The sequence below is a fragment of the Lichenostomus cassidix genome, chromosome 1Aa (assembly GCF_008360975.1).
Source record: "Lichenostomus cassidix isolate B80296 chromosome 1Aa, HeHo_3.0, whole genome shotgun sequence".
NCBI lineage: Eukaryota > Metazoa > Chordata > Aves > Passeriformes > Meliphagidae > Lichenostomus > Lichenostomus cassidix.
The window spans coordinates 46,178,746-46,206,513 of NC_139480.1; the positions used below are offsets into that span (position 1 = coordinate 46,178,746).

General features: G+C 45.0%; 2 protein-coding genes across 7 annotated transcripts in view; one reads left to right on the forward strand and one right to left on the reverse strand.

The window, feature by feature from the left end:
* FAM234B (family with sequence similarity 234 member B) lies at window positions 1-20,975 on the forward strand. Of its 3 annotated transcripts, none has more exons than XM_085047893.1 (13): window positions 1-72; window positions 5,630-6,022; window positions 6,973-7,071; window positions 8,374-8,562; window positions 10,428-10,558; window positions 11,229-11,376; window positions 11,716-11,857; window positions 12,483-12,626; window positions 16,003-16,084; window positions 16,312-16,467; window positions 17,045-17,162; window positions 18,287-18,513; window positions 18,934-20,975. In XM_085047893.1, the coding sequence occupies exons 1-13, from the start codon at window positions 36-38 to the stop codon at window positions 18,937-18,939; spliced, it is 1,872 nt and encodes a 623-aa protein (XP_084904019.1). In that variant the 5' UTR covers window positions 1-35; the 3' UTR covers window positions 18,940-20,975. The 3 variants fall into 3 exon arrangements, with proteins under 3 accessions (XP_084904019.1, XP_084904026.1, XP_084904034.1); XM_085047900.1 differs by having other exon boundaries at window positions 17,048-17,162; XM_085047908.1 differs by lacking the exon at window positions 1-72 and adding an exon at window positions 311-472.
* GSG1 (germ cell associated 1) overlaps window positions 20,918-27,768 on the reverse strand; it is a 21,687-nt gene continuing 14,836 nt past the window's right edge. For all 4 annotated transcript variants that reach the window (XM_085047931.1, XM_085047924.1, XM_085047917.1 and 1 more), the window contains 4 exons: window positions 25,691-25,738; window positions 23,506-23,658; window positions 23,269-23,380; window positions 20,918-22,071 (listed from right to left, as the gene is read on the reverse strand). In XM_085047931.1, coding sequence (XP_084904057.1) covers window positions 21,759-22,071; window positions 23,269-23,380; window positions 23,506-23,658; window positions 25,691-25,738 — 626 coding nt within the window. In that variant the 3' untranslated portion in view covers window positions 20,918-21,758. The remainder of the gene's footprint in view (window positions 22,072-23,268; window positions 23,381-23,505; window positions 23,659-25,690; window positions 25,739-27,768) is intronic.

The window sequence follows — 27,768 nt, forward strand, 5'->3', positions numbered from 1 at the left end:
GGCGGGCGGTGCGCGTGCGCACTGCCCTGTCCAGCATGGCTACGGTGCTGTCCCGGGCGCTGAAGCTGCCGGGTAAGGGCTGCGCGCCCCAGGGAGGCGCCGGGCGCTGGCCGGGCGGAGCGGGGCGGGACAGGGCAGGGGCAGGGCAGGTGTGGCCGCGCCCGGGGCAGCCCTGACCGCGGGAGGCGCGGGTGCTCTGCTTGAGGGCTGCGGGGCGCGTTGCCATAGCGATGGGGCGATGTGGGGTGAGGCCCGGGGGTGCAGGCGGTGAGGGGCTGCCGGCGAGCTCCCCGCGGCCCAAGGAGGGACACAGGGGCCGGGGCAGCGTCTCGGGGCCCGGGGGGCGTCGTGTGTGGCATAGGGGACCTGGGCCGCGGCCCTGTGAGGGGACTGCGCGGGAGGAAAGAAAGCGCAGACCCTGTCAGATCCTCTCCTGCCGGGTTTTAACCACAGAAGCCAGGACAGGAGTTCGGTAAGTGCCACTGCAATTACCCAGGTAAATGTTTAAAGCCTGCCTGCCGCCTCTGCACCTTCCAGCCAGAGATCTTCAGCGAGATGAAAGGATATTCAAGCATAAGGGTCTATTGTGTGCGGCGAGCAGCAGTCCAACAGCTATTCTCTTCAATAAGGAGATTAAAAGAGAATTAAAATACCCTGCCAAACCAGATCTTGGGAGCGTGCTAGTTGCTGTTGGATGTACTGCAAACGGTGCCAATGCACCTGGCTGCATTAAGTTCAACGGGAATGTGCCCCATTGCTCTTCCTAACCGTGTCTTGCCTTTGGGACAGCCCTGGGACAGAGACCAAGCCCAGCTGTGTGCTGCTGGGGATGCTTCTCCTTGGCACTGCACACCACAGTGGTCCTGCCCAGTCTGTGGGGCTGCACTCTGGACCAGTTGTACTTTATTCTTCCATGGGTCTATGGAGGTCATGATGTCTTCAAGGTCCTTCCTGCCATCTTTCCTTAACCCTCACCAGGAGTCATTACTTTTAGTTTATGTGGTTCCTGTTGAGCGTCGTTCAAAGAAATAAGTATATATATATATGTCTGTCTAAATGGGAAGGTATACATTTTACATGAAGTCTGTTTTAAGAGGAGTGCAAACTGCTAGATGTAGGTGTGTGCATTAGGGCGTGAGCACTGGGGAACTGTGCAATTAGAAGTACTGATCTCTTCTGGGACCTTTGGAACCAGCATGATCTATTTGATATGGCTGTTGGGAAACACTGTTTTGTAAAAGATCATAACAGGCTTTGCAACTGCACTTAAGAGAATAGCTCTTGCATCAACCCTTAGGTTAAATTGCAGAAATCATGCCTTTTGTGTGTGTTCAGTTCTTGAAAAATGCAGCTTTCAACAGCAATGAGAAAGCAGAAGGCCTATTGCTATATCTGTTTTTCCTGCTGCATCTCATTAAATTAATTAAAAATCAGTGTGGCGACTTATCTCCTCATGGGCTTAGAGATACGTCGGCAGTATGCTGTGACTAGTGCCTGCCAAGTGCCAGAAAAATAAACAGAACATGAAGTGAGTACAACAGATACTGGAACCAGTAGGCCATCACTGGAATAATGCACTGAAAATTACACTCTTCTAAAGTCCAAGATCTGGTCTTTTCACTGCAAAGTGAGTGCAAAGAAAGGCCTTTCCAGTCAGTCAAACCCAGAAAAAGTAAGATTACAGTTCATGTCTTTGAAGCTCTAGAAATGAGTATTTTGTTATGACTGGGACCTAATTTCAACACAGATCACCTCACTGTTGCCTTTTTTCCAGATCATGATCACACAATGATAGTCTATTTTTTATTGAGAGGTCACATTCCTCTACTGCAATAGTTGCAAGAGCTGCCTGTGCAAAAACAGCATTTGACAAATACACAGAGGATTTTGAAAGTCATAAAGTGCAATTTAGAGACCTACTGCCCTTGAAAGGCAATAAGTTTGGGGCATTTTCCCTCTGTTCTGTCTTTGAAAACCTCCATCTTCAGTATTTGCTTTTTCTTCCAATGGCTGCAAAAACAAAAGAAAATCCAGGGTGATGTGACCAGTAACTTCCTCTGATTGTAACCACAGGCCACTGAATGGGAACCTCTGTTTTATCACTGATGCCATGAAAAAAATGGAACAAGATTTAGAGCAGGTCAGAGCAGAAGGTGCTTTGTTGACTATACCTGTAGGAGGGAGGGAACACAGAGCAGTAGGGAAACTGACTTTGCAGATATTAGCTCCATACCATTAGCTCCATGCTGTAAAGTGGATGCAAGGTTTATATACACTTGGAGTCACTTTGGAAGACAGATAGCAAAGTGTGAGTTACACAGATCTGGTACCTACATAAGGCCACAGAATGGTCACTTGCTTTAGCACAGAGACTAATTTATCATGAAAGCTACACCGTGATCATCATTTCAGGAGATATGGTGAGAGTTTGACCAAGAGGCCAGCTCAGATCTTAACAATTCTATGTCCATAATGAAAAACTGAAAACTGCATGTATTTCCTGACAGCTGATTACTTGCAACAGAGGCAGTTTTAGATTTCTATTGATGGACAAACTGTTTTCCCCTAGGCTGAACGTTGTTGTTGACCAGAAAGGAAAGAATTGGACTTCTGGAGCACTTACAAATAAATCATCATTCTCTAAATGGTGTGAGACTGCCCCTATTTTCACACATTCTTTACTGGTTTTTATGTTTGTTTATGCTTTTCTGCTGAAAAATCGTCTGGGAGTGATTAGTGGAAGCCAGGTGTGTTATCCCTCCTTCCCACAGCAAGTGACCTAAAACTTGGATGAAGAGTCATGTTCCTTCTGCTCTCTCTCCAGCCAGGTGAATCATGAGTAACCTGTTCTCTGCACCACAGAACAGCCTTGGGAGGCTGAGCTGAGCCCATCCCTGCCAGCTCTTCAGACACATTCCCAAAACACCTACAGATCAGTTAAGGTTCTCTGTGAACAGTGGGAGATAAGCATTTGAATCCTCTGAGGTTAGATATACAGTTGGGTTTTACATGTGCTTGATGAGTGCTCCAACAGCCCTTCTTAAAGGGCAGTATCTTCCCTTCTTTTGGCTTAAAAAAATAAATCAGCAGGGTGCTTTGTGCCTGACTTTACTAAGTGGCTGTGCCTTGTGGGTGTGCCAGATAACCTTTTAGGAAAGATAGGGTGAAGGAGTGCCAGTTTCTGATTCCTTGTCAGGCTTAGACATGAATTAAGACTGAGCAGCTCTCTGCTTTGTAGCTATCCTATAATTCTGCAGATTCTTTCCAATGGAGATCATCAAAAGCTGTCATACTGTGTAGTAGCTGTTTTCTAGCCACTGATCAGTGGTTCTCAGTAGGACAGGTGTTCCTGTTACAGATTGTGGTTGACACCACTGTCGATGGTTCCAGCATCTCAGTCCCTGCCAGTTCAAGGAGGGAAGGAGCCATAGTTTCTAGATCCTTTCTGTCTCCTAGGGATCCAGAAACTGTTCCAGATAAATTTTATTGATACCATTGCTTTCTGTTGCTCTAAGGATGAACAGCAGGTTCCAGTCTTTTGGTTGACTGTTTGGAATGAAAATAATTAAACAAATCATAGTATATCTGAAGTGTAAGTATGCTTTGAGTTGTTTTACTCAAAGCTTGCCAGTTTCCAAAATCAGGAGCAGTCCAGTTAACATAACTGTCCAACTTTGACTTCCCAGGCTAAATACCATTTACTCTTGGGCCAGCCACATTTGTTTTTCATGCCATTCTGACCTGGCTTGAACTGGCACATCTGGATCTATGGTGAGAAGCTGCAAATACCCTGGCAGTGAGACCTCTCTGGAGTTTTTTGTTTTGACTGAGTAGTCTTTCAGTCACTTTTTAGCACAACTCACTGTATAGACACCTGTGACATTTACGTTGCAGTCTCTGAGCAGAGAGCTGTGTGCCAAGGTCAGTGGCCTTCTGTGCACCTACAGGATGGAGCCAAAGTTGTCAAGAGTTCCTGAAAAGCCCACACTTTGAACACATATTTAGAGCAGACCTATGTGAAACAATGCAGTGTGTCACAGGGATATACCAGACTGACCCATGGGAATGTAGTATCTCTTGGCTGGGTGCTCTGCTTCCACAAGGAACTGCTTTTTGGAGTGTATATGTGCACCAGATTTTTGGGTATTCTGTACAAGCCCGTGGTTCAAAAAGGAAGTCTGAGTTAGATATGTGAACTTGTTGGATATTTTTATTTCCTTGTGTTCAGTGTAGGTGAGTTGTCCTGGCTGTTCCACCTAGTTTGGGGCATTTGGCTTTTAGTGGGATTGAAAGTTTTTCTTAAATCCTAAAGATGAAGCTTAATACCATTTATAAGTGGTAGACAAAGGGAAAGTGAAGGTCCTTTTGTGGAGTGAGAAATGAGAAAGAAATGAGGTGCATATGCTGCAAAATACACTGGATTATGCAAAATAGATGTGTTGCACTAACTAGGTACTACAGTACATCTGTAACTTGAGTCTCTTTAACAGGAGAACCAGAAGTAAGGTATAGTATCTTAGTCAGCAAGAATAATCATGAAGCCCTGAAATTTCCACTCTGTAAAGCTTTCCCATCATCTTAGTGTCTGAGAGGGCTTACAGCTTGCATATGTTTGCTTATTAGTTATGCCTTGCATGTATCATTCCAGGAATCTTAGGGCACAAACTAGTTCCTGTCTCAGATCAGCTTTAAACAAAAGGAAATGAGGCAGATACCTGGGGTAGCAAAGTCCCACCTTGGAATAGGAGAGAGAGAGAGAACCAGACCGACGCTCTGCAATCATCGGAGCAGTGGCCATGGCTCCATGCCCAGCCTTGTGGCACAGGGCAGCTCCCTGAGACGTGACCCTCCCCTCGTAGCTCAGGGCAGTGAGTCTGCGTGATCTTTCCTGTCCCCATAAACAGATGGCGCTGGGCTTACGCCAGGGTGTATAACCAGCCTCTACACCTGCCCTTGCCACGCTCCCTGTGGCTGTCTAGGGCTTGGGGGAGAAGTCATCTGTGTGCCAGGCATCTGTGCTGGAGACACCTAAAGCTAAGCTACTTTCCTGTGCCACCACCTAAGGGGATCAATACCAAGTTATCTATCTTGGCCAGGCCAAGCACAGGCTGTTGGCTCTGGTGGGAGCAGGAGCAAAGCAGGTGCACTGTGGTTGCCTACTGCAGGGATTGGAGCATTCCCTCTTACAGAGCTGAGCCAGGCAGAGAAGGTGGTGTCTTAGAGGAGCAGCCTGATCCCTCCAGACATCAGCATGTTACTGGCCCAAAGGGGCAAAATCACCTTGCCTTCATCTTCAGGGAGACTTCATGTGTCTTATTGCCAGTCAAAAAAGTATTATAATTAAATCAGCCATGAATTCCATATATACGTAGACATACATATATGTCTATACACACACACACCTTTATCTGAGGGAAATAAACTGTGAGCATCTTTTCTCCCACAGCTGCTACTGTGAAACATGGAGAGACCCTGTCATTTCACTCACACTTCTCACTTGGATCCATGCAAAATGCAGACTGCTGTGTTGTCCTTTCTGTGTTACTCTGCACTGCAGCCTTTTCTCCACTGAGATCCAGCAAAAGTGAGGAACTCATGCTTTATTGATTCTCTCCATCTTTTTTCTCAGGAAAGAAGAGCCCAGACCTTGGGGAATATGATCCCCTCACTCAGGCTGACAGTGATGAAAGTGAAGATGACCTTGTACTCAACATCCAGAAGAATGGGGGGGTCAAGAATGGGAAGAGCCCCCCTGAAGAGATACAGGACCCTGATTCTGATGTGGAGGTTGGGATGACAAAGCAGCACACGTCAGAGAGCGCACCCGAGGGTTATCCTGCAGAGACGGCCGGGAGTCTGGAGCAGAAGGCTGCTCCCTCCCTCATGCCATACCTGCGCACTGCAATCTTTTTGCTCACTGTGGTGATCTCGATGATTCTCGTGTTGGTGTGCGCATTTCTAATTCCCTGTCCCCCTAGAGACTTGCATAACACCTGGAACCGCAACCTAGGTCAGGGAGCAGGTGAGAAAGCCCCAGGAACAGCATCTGGCATGGGGGAGGTGGCAGCTCCCAGGCTGGGCATTGGTGGGAGAGTCCTATCTGGGAGAGCCAGGTCAGAGCAGAGACCCTTCCTCACCTGCATTACTACAGATGCTCCGAGGTTAATGGACAGGTGGCTGTGTCCTGCTCGCTCTTGAAGCTGAGGCCTGTGACATCTGGCAGCAATGGATAACAGTGCCAAAAAATTTTGTTTGTGCCAACATCAAAAATTATTTCGACTCTTCTTCCATCCTGCCTTTTTGTCTGGATGTTGTGCTCTGTTCCAGATGGAGATGGCCCAGCCCACTTTAAAATACAGTGCTTCCCTTTCTACAGCCTGGACTTTACCAGTACCTCCATGCTGAAGTATGTAGTTGTGTTCGAGAGGAGAGGGATAGAAGTCTTTGTGTCTCCTAACTAGCTTAACTAACCTTATTTATTTGTCTTTTTGTCCTGCTTGAATCCATAAATCAACATTTGAGATCTTTTGTTATCCTGTATTGGCCACTGGTAACATTTCTAAAGTATCTCCCATTCTGGCTTCTGCAATAAAGTAACACTGTTTTGTGAAATAATTTCTGCCAGGTCTAGATATGTCTCTCCCTCCTTGCTGTCTGCCCTTGGCTTCCCAATCTAAGCTTTTCATAAGATACATGGCTCCACATCACCTCAGAAAGGGAAGTGGGAAACATAAATCTTTTTCTGTTAGCTCTTCCATTTTTCCTTTCTCTGACCCAAATGCTACATTACTGCCTTTCCATGTAATGGAAGATCTTACCATGGTGTGAGCTGCCTGCCCTTGGTGATTCCCTAGCAGACTTTGTGAGGCTTGTCTATCCACAAGTCCCATTTCTGGGCCAGCCCTCCTCTCCCAGTGTGAAAAATGACCTGGGTGGTCTTTTTGACATGTGGTGACTCTGTAATTGTTGCAGGTGGTGTGTTATCCCCACTGGAACTATGTGATGTGAATGGTGATGGGCTCCCTGACATCCTCATTGTCTTCACTGCCTTGATGAATGCCAGTGTCATGGGTAAGCACTGCAGCTCCTTTCTATTCCTCTTCATATATCAGTATGGACCTTTGTATGTTTGTCTTATACACAGGAAGAGTTCCTGCTGCTGCAAATCCACTGCATTGCTCTTTTCAGAGTTCCCTAAAATTGCTGATGTACTCTGCCTGTGGTTGGTCATGCTTAGAATTTTCATTACAAGCCTGTGCTCCTATACCTTTTGGTCAACATCATCTGTTTGCCCTTACCTTATCTTGGGGCAGCTCCATCTCTTTGCCCTGAATTTGTGCCCACTTCCCTTTGGTTCTGGATTAGTTGTAGGTTAGTGTTGCAGGAAGCACTCTCACTTTGCTGCCTTTTTCTCCCAATCACTCCACATACTTGCCAGGCTCCAAATCATTGTTAATTCACAAATAATAGACTGATGATGGGGAAGCTACTGTGCCTGGCTGTTTTGCAGGTATTGCCCTGCTTCCTCCTCCTGACTGCTTTGTTAGCCCTCACACCCTTCAGGTAACATAGCAGCAGCCTGCTTATAGTGGCTGCTGTTACACAGGGGCTGCCAAGTGCCGTGGCATCCTATTGCCCTGAGTTCTGAAGTCCTGGAGGTTCCCAGCTCCCTGCTGGACTGTGTCTGCCTATCCTGTCATTGCCTGGTACTAGGTGAACCTGTTCAGTCTCAGATATATTCAGGGAGCAAGCATACATTGCACAACCTGAAAATTCATGGGAGTCAAATGTCTTGGCTCTTCAAAGAGTTAATAAAAATATTGGTAGAGAATAGGGAAAATTCCTTTCTCTATGGCCCAAGCAAGGCCCATGGTATTTCACAGCAAGTCCTATCAAAAGAAAACTATGAACATAGGGGAAACTGTAAGTTCAAAAGTATGTGAGAGAGATGCTGTTGACATAAAGGCTGTATTCAGTTCGTGTAGGTTGTCCTTGCATTCTGGTTTGTTGTTGTTTTTTTTTTTTTTACACAAGGAAGTGAGCACAACTAAGCACATTGTCTGCAGAAACTCAGTTCTCTTTACCCAGCTGACCATGTTTCTTGCTATGAGCTCAGGTCCAGCCTCCATGATTGTCTGGCTGTTGATTTTCAGCCCAGCTTGTTTGGAGATCACTGCTAGGCTCTGTAGCAGAGAAATTCAGCCATGGGGTGGCATTTGACCTTAACTTTCAGGCAGTGTGGATTTGTCTGTCTTGAACCGCTCAGCTCCAGGAGCTAGAGCTGGAGCTCAGGCTCAGGGACCAAAGGCAACATGGTCATAGTAATCCCTCTGATACCAAGGAATTACATTCTCTCTTTCCTGCCTCTTCCAGGTGTCTCTAGACCATCTGTAACTGTGGTGGCACTTTCTGGTATGAATGGCAGCACCTTGTGGTCCATCCAGCTTCCAGAGGAGACTCGGAGTGTGCAGTGCAATGAGCTGTCACTGGGGGCAGCTGCAGGACCTGTCTGTCTTGTTACAGGAACATCAAAGTTCCTTAGCCTTCTCAGTGCCTCCACAGGTAAAGTTAACTACCAGCATATTAGAAATATGCTACTGCTTTTTTGTTTTCTTTAAAGGATAATAAGCATGAATTATTTGGTTCTGGCACTTTGCAGTGGCTATTACTTCGTGACACACAGGAAGGACTCAAAACATTAATGAATTTCTAGTTATGCAGGATAAGAGAATCCAAAACATTTTGTTTCTTTGGCAGCATCTTCATCCTACATCTCAGAATATTTCAAAGTGTTAATCTTAGCCTGTAGCATCCCCTTGTCATAAAGAATATGTAAAGTCTGTTCTCATTAGCATTGAGCTGCTAGTACAGCTCAGGAGCTACCTAACAGCATTGCAAAGCTGAACAGCATTCTTGGAGAAGTTATATAAGGATATACACGACAGTCAGGAAACCTTGCAGAGAAATTAGGCCCATAGTTGAATTGATTAGATGTGAATGAATATTGCATTTTAAATCACTTGATCATGTGCATCTTCATTCTCTGATTGCTGTTTGTTCTACCACATTAATTCATTGGCAGAAATATTCATAGGTAGGTATAGGGTTATTTTTGGAATCAACCAAAAGGTACCTTGAAGGTGGGTAACTTTGGGGCGGAGGTGTACGTTAATATTACAGTTATGTTTTAATGAACCAGGTTCATCCAAGGAGAATGATTTCACCACAGTTGCTGGCTCAGCAGCAAGATATCTCCTATCTGCCCTGGCTGGCAGGTGCTCTGTGGTTTATCAGTAGCAAAGTGCCATCAAGTTCCCCTCCCTGCAACAATTTCTACAGTCTGGCTGTGGTGTCTCAAATCGATTCCACTCTCCATTCCATCCCCCTCAGTAGGTGCTGTGGTTGCAGATTGTGGATGTGGGGAATCATCTTGGAATAGGTTTGGGCATGCCAACCACATTCCATCCAGGGAGCAGCAACTGTATTTTACCCTATAGTTCCTATACCATTAGAACTTCTGTTAGGATGTGAATTTAACTTCTCAATTTCCTCTAATTTTACCCCCAGCCATATTTCCACACCTTTCAAATGCTTTTAGGGAGCAGGTTACTTGCACAGTGTTTACATGGTCAGGACCATGAGCTGTCACCTTTACCAGAAGTAGTGGTGTTATTAATGCACAAGTTTGGCCCTTGGTTTACTTTGCCATGCAGGGGCAAACCTTATCCTACAGAGCAGCAGCAGCAAAAAAGCATAATTAAAGACTGAAAAAGCAGAAGTGTTGGCAAAAGAATGATGAAAAAGTAAAAGCATCAAATTTAACTGTTGCCTTTTTTTTATGTTTATTTCCAAGTTTGAAAATCTGGTTTTACTGAGTTTCCAGCTGGGTCCATGCTGGACGGCTGAACCATTTGACATCACGTCTGCTAACATGCTTTCACCCTCAGGTGGAGCAAGCATGTCATGCTGGAGTGGTAATTTGCTGCTGGGAATTTAACTGAGACACAGATTTGCACTTTGAATATCAGAACTGCCCATCTGTTCCCTTTTCTCGCATCTACCTAGCCCTTGCTGCTGGCTGAGGCAGACAACTGCCATCCTACAGAGAAGCACTATCATTTAGGTTCTCCTTCCAAAAGTGAACCTTAAATATTCTCTGCTCTTTCAGAAATTGTTCAGGGCATAGGTCTTTTAGAAAGATGCTAAGAAGGAAGCACAGCAGGACTTGAGGCCTGACTCAAAGGCAGTCTGAAGAAATGTTGGGAGAATAATTTTGCTTCCCACTGCTTGTCTCAGTGTGTAGGTTTGTATTTCCTCTTCACAGAGAATGGGAGAAATAATCTCTCTTGCTCCCTTTTCAAGAAACCCTGTAGGGATGCTCTCTGATTCCCTAAGTACAGGTCTCTTTCATCCTGTTGTTCCCACAGGCAAGACCATCTGGACACTGAACTCCATTCACCTTTCGAGTGGGATCCTGGCTGCACCGGCTGCAACTCTTCCAGATGTAGATGGAGATGGGATTAGGGATATCGTTGTTCTGGCCCTCAAAGAAACACAGGTACAGCATATCCCTGCTCAAGGTTTGGAAGGACCTTGATGGTCTGTGTAGAGGAAAAACAGGGACGCTGATGTGGAAGGACTGTAACTGGAGCTGCAAGAGCCCCTAATTTTCATTCCCTTGGATTTTGCTGAAAAGCACTGTTTTTCTTCCAATAGGTCAGAGCAGTGAGATCAAACAATAATGACACTACATGCATTTCTCGACAGCTGGGAATGAACAGAAGGGTCATTATTTGCACCTGACTGAGACTTGAGATTATCTGTTTCTGTTCAGTGAATGTGTGGTTTGAAGTTAGTGTTTAGCAGTAGTGTAGGAGTGAATCTCTGGAGAAAGGAGTATTTAGCTTATCCAAAAGAAATACTTGCGTGATTAATTCAGATGCAGATTTACTTTATGCTCATCTCTCCCCACAATTTTAGCATTGATGTTGGTAGAGGAGTTCAGGTTTTTTAAGTCCCTTTCATATTTGATGCATTAGTGTCAAGAGAAAAACACGAATGTAAGATGCCCAGGAAGCCAGACTGAGCAAAGAGAAAGCAAACGTTATCTAGACCTTGCTGAGGGGGAAAAGATCGATGGCGCTTCATGCTGTGGGGTTGGAGGAAGATTCGGAGTGCGGAGGTGCATGAAAGCACTGATAAAAATCTCTACCTCTCTCTCCTTGCAGCCTGATGTGTTTTTCATCTTGGTATCAGGAAAGACTGGAACTGCTTTGGGTGGGCCTGTGAAGTACAGCACCAATGGAGAAGGGAAAGTTATTGGCCCCCAAGTCCACATCACCAGCCGGGGAGCCATCTACATCCTGTTTGGTTTTGGTAAGATGCACCTTGCCTCTGCAGCATTTCACCTTACTGAGAAAATATTTGTTTTACCTAAAATGGTAATACCCCTGGGATATTTCTGCCATGCATTGTGCTGTAAAAGCTAGGAGGGCAAAAGCACAAGTCTCAGTGCGTGGTGTGGAAAAGTACAGGAGCACCAATACCTGCTAGCCTTGAATACCTTGAAGTTTCCCAAAGGTACATCATGCCAGAGAAGTTCCAGCTCTGGGCATTTCATTGCCTTCTGCCATAACTGCAGTGGTCCCAATCACTCCCTGTTTTACTAGGTTATCTTTTGCAGTCAGGACTCTTCATCTTTACTCTTCCTGGCAGGTAATGTTCAAGCAGTTGCCCTGCGGGATATCTTTACCCAAGCCAGAAACCGGGACAACTTTCCTGCAATGCTGCAGCAGGAGGAGCCAGAGTGGGAAAAGCGCAGATCTGTCAACCTGTCAGAGCTCATTGACATTTACAGGTAGAAGATGGACTTGTCATCTTTCTCCTTCTTGGGGAGGAAGGGAAGGGGAGGCACTTAGTGCTCCTAGAGGTGGTCACTTCTACTTCAATACTGTCAATCTCTTCATTGTCCAGTTGATAACTGGGGAATACTGTGGGGAACCCATCATTTCCTCCCTGTCCTATGGTTGTCCTAGCAAAAGAAGTGCAGAGTATGGTAAAAGGGAGTCCTTAGCTTCTGCTGCTCCTTGTTCCTTTCTTCAACCCCATATGCATAGCTGAAGTGGGGAAAAAAGAGGTGTTCCCAGCTAATGGAGTCTCTTTGAGAAGCTCAGTCTGTGTGGGCCTGGATTTCTCAGCTCATTCTTCTTTACTGCCAAATCATGGGGCAGGCCTCAACAGGAATAAAGGGAGGGAGCAAATGTGAACTTGCAAACTTCATGCTTGTTATAGTAACTCACGATGTTCAGAAGACCACACACTTGAATTTAGCTCACTTAACTGAGGAACCCCCATCACTGGGGAAAGATAGACTTCTCCAAGTATAGTTCAAATCTTTGGTAGGAATTGCCATGTGGACAGGCAGTTAGTGCTGAGATGTGCAGATACGAGGCTTGATCTCCTCTGTTTTCCATTTGTCCCAGTGGGGGTGTTGACTTCCTGCAGACAATGAAGACACCTGACACAAACTGCAGCAACCTGCTCATCACAACCAAAGAGAGCTTGATCCTGCTGAGGGGACAGGACCTGGAGCCTCGCTGGACTCTGGAGCTGCAGAATATCAGCAGGTTACTTACTGCGAACATTTTTCTGTCCTATTTCTTCCTGTAACACTTCCCAGCTCTCAGTTGTAAGCCCATACATTCCTTAGAAAGCAATTGACAGTTATTCTCCAAGTCTGCAGAGGAATCTAAGAACTGGAGGTGTGTGTTGTTCAGCCAAGTGAGGAGACAAAGGGGAGCAAGGAACAGAAGACTGGAAATTTGAGCTGTGTGCTTGTGAGTGATCACAAATAAGGGGCTTGATTCAGGTACCCAACACTGAAGTCATGGGAATGATGTGGCATTAGAATTCAGTGGATTACTGATGTGTGATTCAGCCCATCTGCTGTCCAGGGCTTCCCAGCCCAGTGGAGAGGATCAGTTGCATTAGTGGTGTTAGGAATTCAGAGAAGGTGTCTGAGTATGGCCCGGAGATCTTAATGTTCCTTGAAAGTTGAAAATGAGCTCTCTGATGACAGCACACCATCTATACTGAATGTAAACCTTAAAATAATACTGCTCATCTTCTAATTTCACACATGGAAATTAAGTAATTTTCCAGATCTTGTGGGTTGGTAATAACCAGCAATTTCAGCTTGCCCACTATTAAATATTTGCAAAGGGCAGTTGGGCACGATTGAGGGAAATTTCATGGGAAACAATTGCTTGCTCTAGTGTCTAGAATAAAGCAAGCAGCTCTCAGCTCAGTGTTACCCAACTGTCAAGAGCATAAATAGGAAGAAGGCACTGAAACTTCATTAGGAAAAAAAAATGGGAGTTCAACTTCTGGTACTGTCCACACTCTTGAGGGCTGATGGGTGACATAAGCAGTGATTTAGGAATGGGTTATGGCTAGTTGGTCCTGCTATAGGGAAGGGAAATGGACTAGAAGTGTTTTGGGCCCAGAATCTGCAGACTTCTGAATGTGTCTGGAGTCTAGTTTAAACTCAGTCTAGTTACTGACTAAGCAAAGCCACTTCACAGATGCTGTAGAATCACTTATACACAAGAAATTTCTAAAGGGATGCAGTATTAAATTGGAAAATACAAATCAAGAAGGGTTAAAAACTTCTTTACCATTGTGGTTGAGGTTGGAAAGCACCTCTGGAGATTGCCTAATCCCACCTACCTGCTGAAGCAGACTCAGCTAGAGCAAGTTACTCAGGGCTGTGTGCTGTTAGGTTTTAAATATTTGCAAGAATGGAGACTTTACAATGTCTCTGGGCAGCTAGTATTCAAGGTTGCTGCTTTCCAGCTCTGTTTTTCCTGTTCCCTAGCCTCCCAAGGGACTGAGTACAATACATGTAGAGGAGCTGCCAGATAATCACTGAAAAATAATGAAAGCAATTCCTGTTCTAGGCCATTGCATTCAAGTCCTGGACTAATTGTTTTCTCAGAGTTAAGAAAGACAAAATTTGCTGGATTGAATGTATTGTGGGCAAGCATTTATTTAAGAGGTTTGTTTGGATTTTTTTACGACCTAAGTTCTGCTTAAGCAACACAGGCTGGGGAACAAATTCAGCTCAGGGACATTACCACAGAGTCAAACAGACTGAATTCCCTGTTAGACAAAGCTTACAGAGCCAGCTGTGGGCACCCCTTTTCCTGGGTAAACCTGCCCCAAGCCCACCACTTCATCCAGGCAGACTGAGCCCAGACCTGCAGGAATAATTTCTGAGGAAACCAACATGGCTACTGCAGATGTGCTGCATTTCCAGATAGCTTTTGACAAGATCCCTGGAAAACCATGAAGGAGAATCAGTAGTCATAAAACAAGGGCGAAGTTCAGAGACCATGAAATTGAGTAAGCAGTTGCAAATTGTGTTGTAAATGGATGTTTCAGATGAGAGAGGATTAATGGCAGGTTGCTGTGGGGATTACCGTTGGGCAGAATAATTACTAGCCTTCTGGTTCATTTGAGAAAGTGCCCAGGGGATTTTTCACTTGATTGGAAGCATCCAATGTACTTATGTATGTCTGCATTCAGTTTGTGGGAGCTGCCACTGACTGTAACCCATAAAGGACATGAGAAGAGGCACCTTAGGAGATGTTTTGAGTTTGTGGTCATAGGATAGAATTGCCTGCTACTTCCTTTTGCTGCTGGAGAGCTTTTAGTTTATAGGAGTGTCTCCTGATACTGCCTTGAAAGCAACACCTGGTTGCCAAAGGTGTCTGTAAAGCAAATGATATTTGATGTCATAAGTATAAACAGTCAAGCCACTGCAGTACTGTGGCATTGCTGTTCAGGAACAATTCTGTCATGCACATTTTAAAGGGGAGGCTGGAAAAACAGTTGAGAAAAGATCTGGGAAAAAATGCTTTAGTATGGAAGATTTAAATTACTGAGTTTATTTGATCAAAGAGAAGCCTGAGAGGTAAGTTCATAAGCATGTGTAAGAAATAGAAGCTAACAGGCATTGTAGTCTTGCCACAGCAAGAACAAGTGCCTTGAAGCAAAAGCCATTCAAGTTCAAGAAAATGAAGATGCAGGAATGTTTCTTTGGTTGAAATTAATCATTAGAAATGACTGTCATGAGAAGTGATGAATTCATTTCATCAAAGATGAGGCAAAGTCAGCCTACTGATACTTGGTTAATTGGGTGAAATACAGTAATCTGTCATAAATAAGAGGAGAGAGGATAGACTCTGATGATCCTGCCTTGCCATAAAGTCTCTGGTTCTCTGAATTTTGTGGACTGAACTGTTCTTATTTAGAACCTTGCATCTAGCTGTGATGAATTGAGGAAAGACAGAGGCAAGACTCAGAAAGCCAAAAGCAAGCATGATGGTTAAAAAACAGTTATAATGAGAGATACTGATTTGTTATGTCACCCAGAAGTGAGAGGATGAGAAGGGACTTCATTTAACCTGCTTAAGGTCATAAAAAGTCTTGTAAACCTGCCAGCAGTAAGAATACAAGGAATCATAGGCTGACATTAATGGTGAGTATATTAAGATCCATTTCACACAGCTAAGGCAGCCTGGGAAATCCACTTTCAGCAGGAGGTCAGACGTGCCAAAGCATTTTGGAAGGGCTGTGTAATTTTTTATAATTATAGCAACAACTGTACAGGTTCTCATACAAAGGAGAGAATGATAGAGTCATGTGCAGGGAGATAAACAGATGTCTACACAACCCATCAAGAGATGCACCCCATGGAGACAACCCTGAAGAATGGCTGACAAGCACCATGAGCTGCTTTACCATTTTTCACTTTTCTGATCCGCCAACAAATGATTCCTGAAAGTCAGAATAGTTGTGAGTGGACGAAAGATCTTATTTAGCATGACAAATCCTGCCATTTTAAGAGGCAGAATGGAGGATGAAGGCAACTATTCTCCCTCCATCTGAAATGCTTTTTTTCTACCGTGGGGCTAAGTGTTCCTTTTTCCAAATTTACAGCCAGCCCGTACCAGGTTACTTTGGTGCTGACCAAACTCTGGACTTCATGCTGCAAGCACAGACTGGAGATGGGAACAAAAAGGTAAAACAGGTGGAGGCTGGGAGGGCAATGGCAGCATGGGAGTGGGAGAGGTTGTGTAGAAAGAGACAAACATTCTCTGGTCTTCTCTTTTCCCATTTCTTTGGCTGACACTCACTACTGTGTGGCCACAAGCATGAAGGGGAAAGCACAGGCCATGCCTCTGCAGGAGGGCTCTGTGTACCCACACCTTGACACCCATTAATGCTTGATCTCTCCCCTTCCTTGAGGTGGTGGTGATAGACGGCAAATCTGGCCTCCCTGTTTGGAACCAGGAATTTCCATGGCAGAGGCAGCAGCTTGATGCACTCTCAGTCATGACTTTGGACAAGAAGTCTGTTTTTCTCTTCTGGGCTGATGAAACACAGCCTGTATTTCAAAGTTTGGTGAGCAAGCATCCTTTCTTCACTTCGAGGTTTCTCTGTAAAGCACATGCAGTCTCTGTCTTTTATTCCTATTATCACTGAACTCGAAACCTAACGTATAAGAAGGCTGTCAGGGATATCTCTTATTTTGACATTCTGACTTCTCTGAGCCTGAACAGTTTTTGAGTGCAAATTCTTCACTGTAAAGCTTTGTTGACAGAAATTTTGCATTCATAAACCCAAAAATTTATGAATTTCGTGTTTTTATGCAGTTCTGAGGAGCTGTAACTGCAGATTTGTTCCCAGCCCAGCGTGTTTCTTCTGTGCATGCAGTGGCACAGTTGGGCATGAAGACTCGAACTTCCAGACTGTAGCTTTGCCCATCAAGCTGGATATGACAGCTTCCCAAACAGAAGTTGTGGAGCAAATTCTGTTTCAGGGAAAAAAAGATTTTAGGATTTCATGTCTGTAAAACCATAGCTTTTCATTCTCTGATCCATGTAAAAACAACTCAGTGTCAGAAAACTTTATTTCTTTGACAAAGTTCAACTTCCCTTTTTAGCCAGCTGTTACATTTTTGTCTCTTGCATTCCAACAGCAGCCTGGTCCCAGACTTGAGCACCCAGGGCTGCACCACCTCTATCTCCTCCATCCTGTTTTTCCTACAGTCCTTTTGGACCTCACCAATGCAACAGACAAAGTCATTGCTTCAGCAGGTGAGTACAAATGGAGGAGAAGCTACCTAGGCTAGAAATATGGAGAGAGAAGTAGCTGTGAGAAACAATGGGCTGTAGTTGTGCCTGTAAAGGTAGCATCCGAGGTCCACCACACACAGGACAACAGGGGCAAATAAGATTCATTTCCCTCCTGAGGGAATATCCTGTCCACCCCCTACTTTGCAAATAAAAGACCACAAAGTTTCTCACACATGTTTAAGCAAGTAAGGGTCCAAGTTTGATTTCATGCATGTTTTGCACCAGAGAATTTGTGTTGCTTTCCATGGAGCTATTTATAATTTAATGCAGTGCATGAAAAATCACTACGAAACTTTTCTCTGTCACCTCAGATACACTTCTGCTTTTGTGGCCATCTCCTGCTCTTTGGGATAGCAGCTGTGCTGCTTCTTTTGCTTTATTTTTGTAAGGGTGAATCCAAAATATTTAACCATGTTTTCAGGGAAAAGTAGATCTGGATTTAACATCTATACAAGATTGTACAGCCCCTGTTGGAATGCCTTGCTCTTTATAAAGCAGTTTGCCAAATAGCTATCCTCTTGTGCATGGCAATGTGGGATAAAAGATCAGTTCATCCAGAACTGAGAGAAGTAGGCCAGGAAGCATAGAAAGACTGGTGCATAGTAATAACATCTAATTGGACTTGTATCAAGAACACAGTTGAATCAAGAACAAATAGAATACTATTTTTATGGGGGTTTTTTAGAAACTTGGATTTCTGAGGCAGATCATTCTGCAGTGGCTGGAGTCACCTGACTCCAAATTTCCCCTTTTACAGAGATAAACAATAGTCACCAACAGGTGTGGGAAGGAAAGCTGAGAATGAACTATATTCTTGAAATATATTCATATCCTATGTCAAGCCCAAAAGCATAACCTGGAACCAAACCCGTCCGTTTCTGATCTATATTTCAGTTTCTTTCCATGGAAAAATATTAAAATAATTTTCCCTTACCAACTAAGGCACCTGGAATTGTAAAGTCAGAGAGAATATACTTTTAGTCCAGTGGATGTTTTCACTGAGTAAGGACTGTAAAATTTTCTTTGGAAGAAACATAACCATTTCCTCCTCACCACTATTTTCTTGCCCTTTGCTGACGGACCAGTTGGAATTAATGATCTCCAAAAGGATGCATTTCACATCACTGTGACAACAACCGCAACTTCTGAAAAACAGCCAGGGTTTCTCTCAGTCAGCAAGTTGGGCCTGAAATGGGCCATGATGAGCCAAGGTCGAATGGTGTGGCTAAAGGACAGCACCACTCCCAAAATCAGCCGTGGAGAAGTGAGGCGATTTCTTGCCCGGATGAAATTTGCTGACTTTCCTCAGAAGGTGAGATTGTGCAGAAATCCCTAATGAAATCCAGATCTTTGAAAACATCTGATCTCTTCCCTACAGACATGTTAAGGTGCTCTTTAAGATGGAAAGACACTGGTGGGATGCAGAGAGACTGCAAGATGACTGGCTGCCCCTTTGGGCATAATCTGGACAGATTGTGAGGCAGAGATGTACTTTGGCAGTTGAACACAGCACAGGATCTTAGAAAGAAGCAGGGAAGATGATCATAAGAGACTGAGATACTTGCAGAGGGATCAGAGAGGTGGGACTGAGATTGTTTGTTTTGACATGGACAAACAAGGGTCCTCTGTATAGTGGTGCCCAGGTTCTCTTGCTGACTTGTAAATTACTACTTTACCAGACTGGATGATAATAGACTTTGGCTTTAATGTTTGTTTGCCTTTCCTTCCTCAGCTCTAGCCTGGTGGTTCCTCAGATGTTGGTTGGACCTGTGGCCTGTATGGGGAATATAGGAAGCTGCTCTGTGTATCTTCAGGAAAACTGCTACATAGAGGGAATGGGAGCTAAAAGCACTTCCCCTTTCTCCAGCTATCTGGGGAATGCTGCTGGAGGCAGGTTTGTCCTTGGCAGACCTGTTCTGTACCAGAGAAACCTTGTTCAGCAACTCCCCCTCCATATGCTGTTCTTGCATGCTTCCTTCCAGGTAACACAGAAATGTGAATTTAGAATTTATATACATATATATATAAAATCAGGCTTTATATATATATGCGTTAATTTATATGATATATGTATATTTTTTGTATGTTTAATTTATGAATGAGATTTAGGACACACCTTTTTATGTCCAGTGTTCCCAAGTAGTCTAACAAGCTTTATGCCTAGAGTGGGCCATGATGAGTCAAGGCAAGTGGTGTGGCTAAAGTACACCTTCTATTTTTGGAGAGAAGCCTCTGGGCCCTGCAGGGTTAGTCTTACCTTCAATCTTTTCTGTGCTCTCAGCTCTCTTGTCCATGCTGTCACCAAAATCCCAAACAAATTAGTTCTCTGGCTGAATTATCTGACCTAGAGAAAGATAGTCTCCACAGCATTTGCCAGCCCCTTGCACTTGTGTCTTTCTTTCCCAGTTCCAAGTTTGGGACACCAAGTTCAGGCTTGTGAAAGAAAGAGTGATGTAGAAGTGAAAGGTTCACATCTCATTTCTCTCCATCCTTAAGCTTTGTATGAACCCAAATTGTCACTTTAACATCAAACTGCAGTCCAATGGGCAGAGTCTCCCTTTGCAAATGTATCACAGCCCTCTTGGGATAGAAGTCCAGCAGATCCCAACTGTCACTGTAAAGGTCACTCAATCTAGTCACAGAAAAGCTGATTCTTACACTGCTGCTTCAGGGTTTGGAGACTCAGACAGAGACAAAATTAGAAAGCTTTTCTGTGCATTTTAACCTTATTCTGGGCCCAATATTCCCATTCCCTTGCCAGCCCGGCCCTGTATGCAGCTCCAGGAGGAGCAAGCTACCCCTGGGACACATTTGCTCACAGTGTGTTAGGTGTTTTGAACTGTGCCCCACAGTGTGCCATCATTCTCCTGTGTTGCATTCAAAGAGCATCTGTATGAATTTTCTTGTAACAGAAGAAAACATACAAAAAGGAACCTATTTGGTTCCTCAGCAGTTCCCCACAGGTCAGGGCAATAATATGGGAACTGCTCTCCTAGTATGCCATTGTAAGTCTGGCCTTTGACATTAAGCAAAGCCAGGCTGAGATGAGGATTGCAAAGGACTCTTATATCTGGCATATGCCCTTCCAGTCTCCCCACATTTCCCCATGAGTGGTGAGGTGACAGCAGACTTTGACCCTCCTTCCAGATGGGCACATTAGCCATGGATTTGCTCTCCTGGGCCCTTGACACCTCTCTTTGCTGTGTCTCCCTCTCCATCATCCCACATCTCTATATAAAGCTTCCAGGATAGCCCTTCAGGATTAGCTGCAAGCCCCAAGGCTGGTCCTTGGGCCCTGATCTCCTAATGTCAGAGCCTGTGAACAGTTTGTATATGTTTAATGGCATTTTTGTGTAAATAGCTTTGTATATATTAGCACAACTGTAGCAATGGCTCTAGGCCTGGCATTTTCCTCCAGACAGGGTTTAGTGTTTTTAATATGTAGTCAGTTAATAGAGCTGCATAATAGGACTGGAAGTGTGAGGACCAGTAACAACTGAGGGATTAAACAGGAGTGCCTCTTCCCTCCTGTCCAGCCACCACCTTGCTGGGAAAGGTGAAGTGGCTGTTACCTAAGTAGTTACTCTTCTGGGATTCTTCCTGAGAGAAATGAAATTCAAGAGCAGTGATGTTAGCTCCTCCATAATGTGAATTCACCCTGCCCACACCCCACACCCTGCCCCCTGTCCCCACTGTGAATAAAGAGTCTGTCTGTATATTGTTGGGAAAATGTATTTGAACTGCAGTGAAACAAAATAAATACTGTGTACAGCATCATGTGTCATGTGAACCAGTATTTTACCTTTGAGAGATTATGCGTTTGCTTGGGGTTTTGATTTGGGGGTTGTTTGCAATATTTTTACAATGGGCAGAAAGGAACAGAAATAAAGTAAAAAGCAAATGTCCAGCCAAATTCTTAAAGGTTGTGAAGAAACAGTAAAAAGAGGCAGACAGCAAAGTACCTCAGAATGGGAGATTTTTGGGCAAAAAGCAAGAAGGGAGCACGTGGGAGTCATTACAGATAGGAAGGAGGAGAGAGATGTCTGAAAGCCACCCCCTAGTCCTACTGCAGCAGGACTTTTAATATGGGGGCAGGGTGAAGTAGAGTTTGGGCCTGGAAATTAAGAATAAGTAGGGTGTTCAGAGAGGGCAACAGCTGATCAATATGAACACTGATGCCCTTCACCATAGCACTGAACTGGAAGCGTTGGTGGAAGGTCAATGTGACACCAGCCAGCAGTGCAATTTGCCATCTGGATGGTGCTGACTATCTATTTCCAAGTGCAATACTGGGATTAGGACATCTGCCTCAACTCTGAAAGTGCTTGGAAACAGCTGGCACCAACATGTCCCTCCAGTTTCACCCTTGTCAGCTGAGGGCATCTATCAGGGAGGACGCCCAAGCTGCTGCTGTAATTGACCTGACCCAGTGTACCTTCTCACTCCCTGAACTGTAGAGAAAGGAAGAGCTCCCCAAAACCTGCTAACGGTGCCAGTGCTTGGTTCAGAGCCCTTGTGCCTCCCAAACCCCACTGTTCTGTCCCTGTACACTCATCCCTAACAGCGATCCTCCCCAATTGTCTGGCCCAAGACTTCATCCAGTTCCAGCTCTGGTTCCCGCTGTAATATTTTCTGCTGCAGATCAGTGTAGAAGTCGACTCCCTCAGAGACCGAATGGAAGACCTTGCCTTTGGGCTCATAGTAGCTGCTTAGTTGCTGTATGAAGCACTGGTGGTGCTGAGGCTGATCCTTGAGGCTCCCATCATATCCCTTGATGTGGTTCCTTTTGAACTCCAGTATCGTCTTGGTGTAGGTGTTGAGAGTGGTGACAGCAGAGGCCATGCAGCAGGTAAAGGAGGCCCAGGCCATGCTGCCAGAGACACACAGAAGAAGCACATGCTGTGAAAAGCCTTGGAGGGTAAGGAATTTAACACCGTGATGAACCCTGATTTGCCAGGCAGAATCTACTGGGCACAGACATGAACTAAAATGACTAAGGCTCCTGGCATTACAGTTCTGAGGGGTTATCCCACCACAAGATCCTTCTTAGATCAGTGGGATAAATATTGGTCATCCCCATCCCAGGGAAGGGAATGTCAGGGAAGAGGAAAAGGGCAGCAGGAACGTCTGTAACTGGTCAGAGCAGGAGAGCACAGCTCTGTATTGCAGGGCTGCTCACTGTCTTCCTCTGCATGAGGCTTGTCTACCTGAGCATAACCAAATTGCCATGCTGGTGGTACACAGCACTGGAGTGTTTAACTGTTAAGAATCAATGTGGTCATCATCAATACAGCATTGTAAATTGAACCTGCACTATCCACGGGCACCTGCAAGGCTCATCCAAACGTTTTTCAAGCCAGGTATGTCATGTCAGCTGTGCTTGGCTGCTTTACCCTTTAGAGAAAGGCACACTGAGCCACTTGCTTTTCACAGCTCCTCTTCCTGGCACACAAGTGACACTGTGGTCTATCGCCTGCTTTGTCTCCTTCCTGCACATAGTATCATCTCAAGATGACCTTGGCCTTCAGTGCAGTGGCCACTATATGGCTGGGCCAGCACTGGAGAGGATGGTGTGACTGCTGGTTGAGGGCTCAGCTGTGCCCACATCTTTAGGCACATGTCTAGGCTTGCTGTTGCAGGAATAAGCCCTTTGGCCAAACATTAGTTAGTGAAGATGCCAAACCAGCATGCAACTTATTAAAATTGCAGAAAAACAAGGCATGTTTGAGAGCACCATCACGAGTGTGACACTGGCCTGTGCACACAGGGAAGAGCTGAGACCAAACAGGGCAAACCAGCAGAAGGGCAAGCCTGATTAGTCAGCAGGGTTGAAGGCAATTGTCTAGGTGTGACCCCATTGTTTTGCCAGTCCCTTAGTAGCTACTCATTTAAGTAGCTCAGCTATTTATTAAAATGGGGTGAGGCAGAGAGAGGAGATTAGTAGTAGGAGAACCATGGTACGCTTGTCTTTGGAACACACAGAAGGTCAAGAAAGGAGGAGGAAGCAGATGGTGTGGCTGAATCTCAAAAGGCTGGGGAGGTGAAGGTGGCTTCAGAGCTCACGTACTAGAATGCCCAGCCATAGTCCCATGTGTGTGGTCTCCAGTCCTCTGGTCCCAGATTAACCGTTGCCTGGAAGACTTGAGTGTACATCATGTGGGCCACCATCCCAAGGAGACCTGGACATAAAAGACAAGAAGCAAAGAAATTACAGCAGGAGCCAGAGCAGTGTACTTCCTTCAGCCTTGAGTGAAAAAGCAGGGTCTCTGGTGCTGAGATTCCAAGGCTACAGTAATACACTTACCTGACAGCACTGAGGAGACAGCAGCAAAGGCATTGAGCTTCATTCCGCAGACAGGATTGCCAGTATGCAGAATTTCCACCATCATGAGGATGAAGCTGATGAGCAGCAAGCTGATGTACAGCATCTCCGATCCCAGTGACAGCCACAGGATTCCTGCCAGGAATACAGGATGAAACCATGTACTCCCCTTTCCCAAGCCCATCCTGAAAGGATGTTCTTTGGATGGAAGGGAACGAAGGAAAACAGCAAACACCCAAAAGCAATCTCCCCAGCCTGTGAGCAAGGGCTCCATGGATGCTGTAGGGGGCAGAGTGCCTGTCACAGTGGTGGCTTGGCTTCTCTAGCATGGCAAAGCTGAGAGGAACTAAAATGCCATCTGTAAACAAGGCAGCATTACTCATAAACAGCAAGGAGGAAAGCAAAGGGAAAAAGAGAGGGGAAGCTGTTCACTATTAGCATAAAACCTAATGGTCATAGATTGGTCACAAACACATCTGAGTGCTAGTTACAGCAATGAAAGCAAACAACATTTAACTTGGGACACAACTAATTAAGAACTACATGGAGCACCCATGACTGTCTGGGACCTGGCCTCTGGAATTCAGGAAGCCCCTTGCAAGCCTTTATTTCTCACTGAAACCCCAATCAAAATTAAATCCTTGGGGTTGATATCCAGCCAGAGCAGTAACATTCACCACTCACCCTGCTTCTTGAACAGAGTGCAGGTACTTTGGGATTTGTTGGGATTTTGAGTGGGATTTAAGTGATACCAGAGTCCACAGCTGAGCTCAGTTCTACAGCTGTGCAGTAGGACTTGGAGGAGAATGAAGAAAAGCACTCTGTAATGCTGGGCTGTGGAAAAGCACAGGATTCACTGAGGAAGAAACATTAATCTGACAAATGAAGCAGCACTGCGAACACTACTGTTAGCAACTATTAATGGCTGTAGAGGAGACGTTCAGCTGGGGAAAAGGAGTGTGAAGAAAACCCTCATTAATGTGGCACTGACTTGAATACTCAACATCATTAGTGCCATAGAGTCACCCAGCTCTTTAGCAGAAATAGATGAGCTGCATTCCCTGTTTAAAGGAGCCGGCTTGCTTGCTGCAGCACCATCAAGGAGAATATTTCATTAAAGGTCAGACTGTCAAAAGCATTCTGGAGGTTGCAGGCACCACACATACACAGAGACCTCTGCATCATTTTCCTTGTGAGTCCAGGCTCCCCACTGGTGCTGTGTGATTTGGTCTTGTAATGTTGCCTGTGTATTGTGTTGTTGCTCTGCGCACACCCAGCTCAGCCAGCCCATCCCACAATCAGCAGTCACACCACCTTCTCCAGTGCTAACCCAACTACACAATAACACCTGCATTGGTTATCTTAAGATGCTACTATGCGCAGGAAGGGGTGAAAATGGCATTTGCAAACCCCCAGCATTTATTCCATGCCTTGCTCTTGGGGTTTGAACGCTGACACAAGCTCTGCACCCTAGGCCTTTCTCTTCACATATGAACATCTTCTGAAATGACTTGCCTTCAGCCCCCATCTCGGAATAGTTAGTAAGCCCACAACAATAGAAAAGCCTTCATTAAGTAAAATCTCCACAGCATATGTACACATAGATCAAAGTAAACTGAGGCTATCCACAGGGTGATTTGAAACATGTGACCATGACAGGAGGGATGATCTCTCCTACCCAAATGCAGTTTTGTATTTCATGAGGCAGCAACTTCCCCCTGAAAGCATAACTGTCCTATGTCCTGTTCACTTACCACAAAGTAAGAGGTGATTCAGCTTCCAGATCCATCATATTAGACCCCCAAAAGTGAAGCACTGAGTCAATATGTAGCCCCTGTGAGAGGGATTGCCCTCAGGTGGCATCCATCCTCTTCCCCCTGACTACAGCAAGATGAAAAGCCCTGACCAGGCAACTTACTAGATGAGACAAATCCCACTGCATATTGCAGGGGGTCTGAGGTTTCCAGCACTGACTTCACAGAAGGCAGTGGTTCATGCAAACAGCTGGGAGGAAATCTTTGCTCTTTTAGCAACCACGAGGCCAGGATTTCATGTCTGGTCCTTGGGGGGCCCAACCTGCTGCCCCACACAAGGCAAAATGTTTCAGGTCCCCTGTCCCAAGGAGGAGCACGCAGCAGCTACAGTGAGATACAGGATTTGCTCTTACCTCTCTCTGCTGGTGGTGAAAGCTCAATAAAGCTGCGACATTTCTCTTCTGAAACACAAAACCAAAGCTTTTAGTTTACAAAACAATGCAGGGAACATAAGAGAAGAGAAAAGAAAATCTCTTCAACTCCCTCTCTTTTCAGTGCGTACATCCAGTCATCTTTGAGTCTACCCATCAGATGTTCTCACCTCTGGTCTTTTCCTGACTGTTTTTCCAGACCTTTTCCCAGGAGGGGAAGGCAACATTTGCCTGAAAAACTAGAAATGGCCATTTCAGAAAGAAAGGATCAGCAATTTGTAAATCTTATGAGCCTCTGCTGAATATAAAAATCCATTGCTACTCATTCACAACATTACTGATGATCAGGTCTGTTAAGGGTGTAGCTTGTAGCAGGCTGCAGATCCACCACTTCTGCTGAGGACGTGAATTCCCACACACCCTCCTCTCAGAAGAGCAATTCTAGCATTGCTTCTTAAAGAAGAAAGCAAAAGAAGAACTTCCCAAGTGAAATGCTTCATGACAGAGCTGTGAGCCCCCCTTCTGTGGCAGAGACTCACACAGAAATATGAGGTCCTTGGTCCTCACGTTTTAGGTATGTTATTTCAACAAATTGTGTTTATATTTGCTTTGGCTTTTTATGTTGATCAGGCACAAACTACTGTCTCAGCTGAGGGTCCATCATTATTATCTGTACGTCTCTGTTCCTGCAAACTGCATTACTGCATTTGAGGGTCCTCTCCTCCACTTGGCACAGCATTTTCTCCTAGACATTTCTGCTTCATGTAAGAATCTCATTTTCTTAATTTCTATCCCCAGTTCTAATCTTTCCAAATCTCCTGTGTTACTTCTGTCATCCACAGCTCTCAGGATGCTACCCAGTTTAGTGCCATCTGCAGTTCTCATTAACTTGCAATTTGCTACTTCACCTAGAACTGTAATGAGCATATTCAGTAATGGCTCATCTAAACTGATCCTGAGATTAGCCTGAATAATGAAATCCTTCCTCCAGCTCGACTCAAACTCCTTTTGTTCAGAGTAGCCCCTTTTTTGTTGTTGTTTTTATTGTCTATGCACTTGCTTCAAAAAGGCACAGTGGTGGGTGGGTTGTGCTTGATTTACAGGAAGCAGGAGACTGAGAGTGACTGTGCTTCTACCCCGTGCTCTATCCCATGCACTGCTGCGATCCAGATGTAACATACTTTCTGTGTTCCTTCAGTCACTGGGGTTATTCCAGGACTGCCCAGTGGCCAGATAAGTCTTTTAGACAAATCAGTCAAGGGATGTAGTTTTATTCCCACAAGCATCATGGAAATGCAACCCAATCCAAACCAGTTCTAAATAAACACATGTCCTTCCACAGCCTGTCTGGAAATGCTCACAACAAAAAGCAGCTCACTTGTTAGGACATAAGCGCTTCAAGCACATTCCCTTCTGCTCTAACCCCTCCTTCTGTCTGCTTTTCTTCACCAGTTATTTATTTTCAAACTCTGACAGCAGAGAAATACTATACTGAAACAGTGGCTTGGTTAAATAAGGTGAGGTGTTTGTACTTGGGCAGAGCTGAAGGGAGGGTGGTGGGCTCAGGGGAATGGGCCTGATGAAAGTGACTTTCATCACTATATCTTTAGATAAAAATCTGTCTGTTGGCCATCTTAGTTGGATTAGTTCTGATCCTTGATGTGTGTGCCAGGCCATAAGGGGCATCTGAGCACTGCAGAGCACCCACCTGTGCTGGCGTGGCACAGGTTCCAGAAGAAAGACTTCAGCAGGTCTGGGCAGGAACGAGTCAAGGGTGAAGGGAAGCACCAAAGGATTCTAGTACAGGTGGCATGACCAGTCCCTGGCACTCCAGGATTTACGGTGCCAGTCCCACATGGTCAAAAATCACAAATGAAACCTGTCACAATATCATGAAAATGAAAATTACAACACTGCTGCTCTAATCCTCAGGTCAATTTGCCTCTTAGCTTTAGCTCCTCTGGGTTCAGATCCTCCAAGTTTTTCTCTGTATCTATAAGGTAGTAATTCTCTTTCTCTATTTTTATTTTGTTTTTAAGAAAAGCCCAGTCTATTTAATA

What these genes read in the sequence shown, in the direction of transcription:
- FAM234B (XM_085047893.1), top strand. Translation starts at nt 36, where the DNA reads ATGGCTACGGTGCTGTCCCGGGCGCTGAAGCTGCCGG. An exon ending in CTACATCCTGTTTGGTTTTG is followed by an intron (nt 11,377 to 11,715) that starts GTAAGATGCACC and finishes TCTTCCTGGCAG; the next exon opens with GTAATGTTCAAGCAGTTGCC. An exon ending in GAGCTGCAGAATATCAGCAG is followed by an intron (nt 12,627 to 16,002) that starts GTTACTTACTGC and finishes CCAAATTTACAG; the next exon opens with CCAGCCCGTACCAGGTTACT.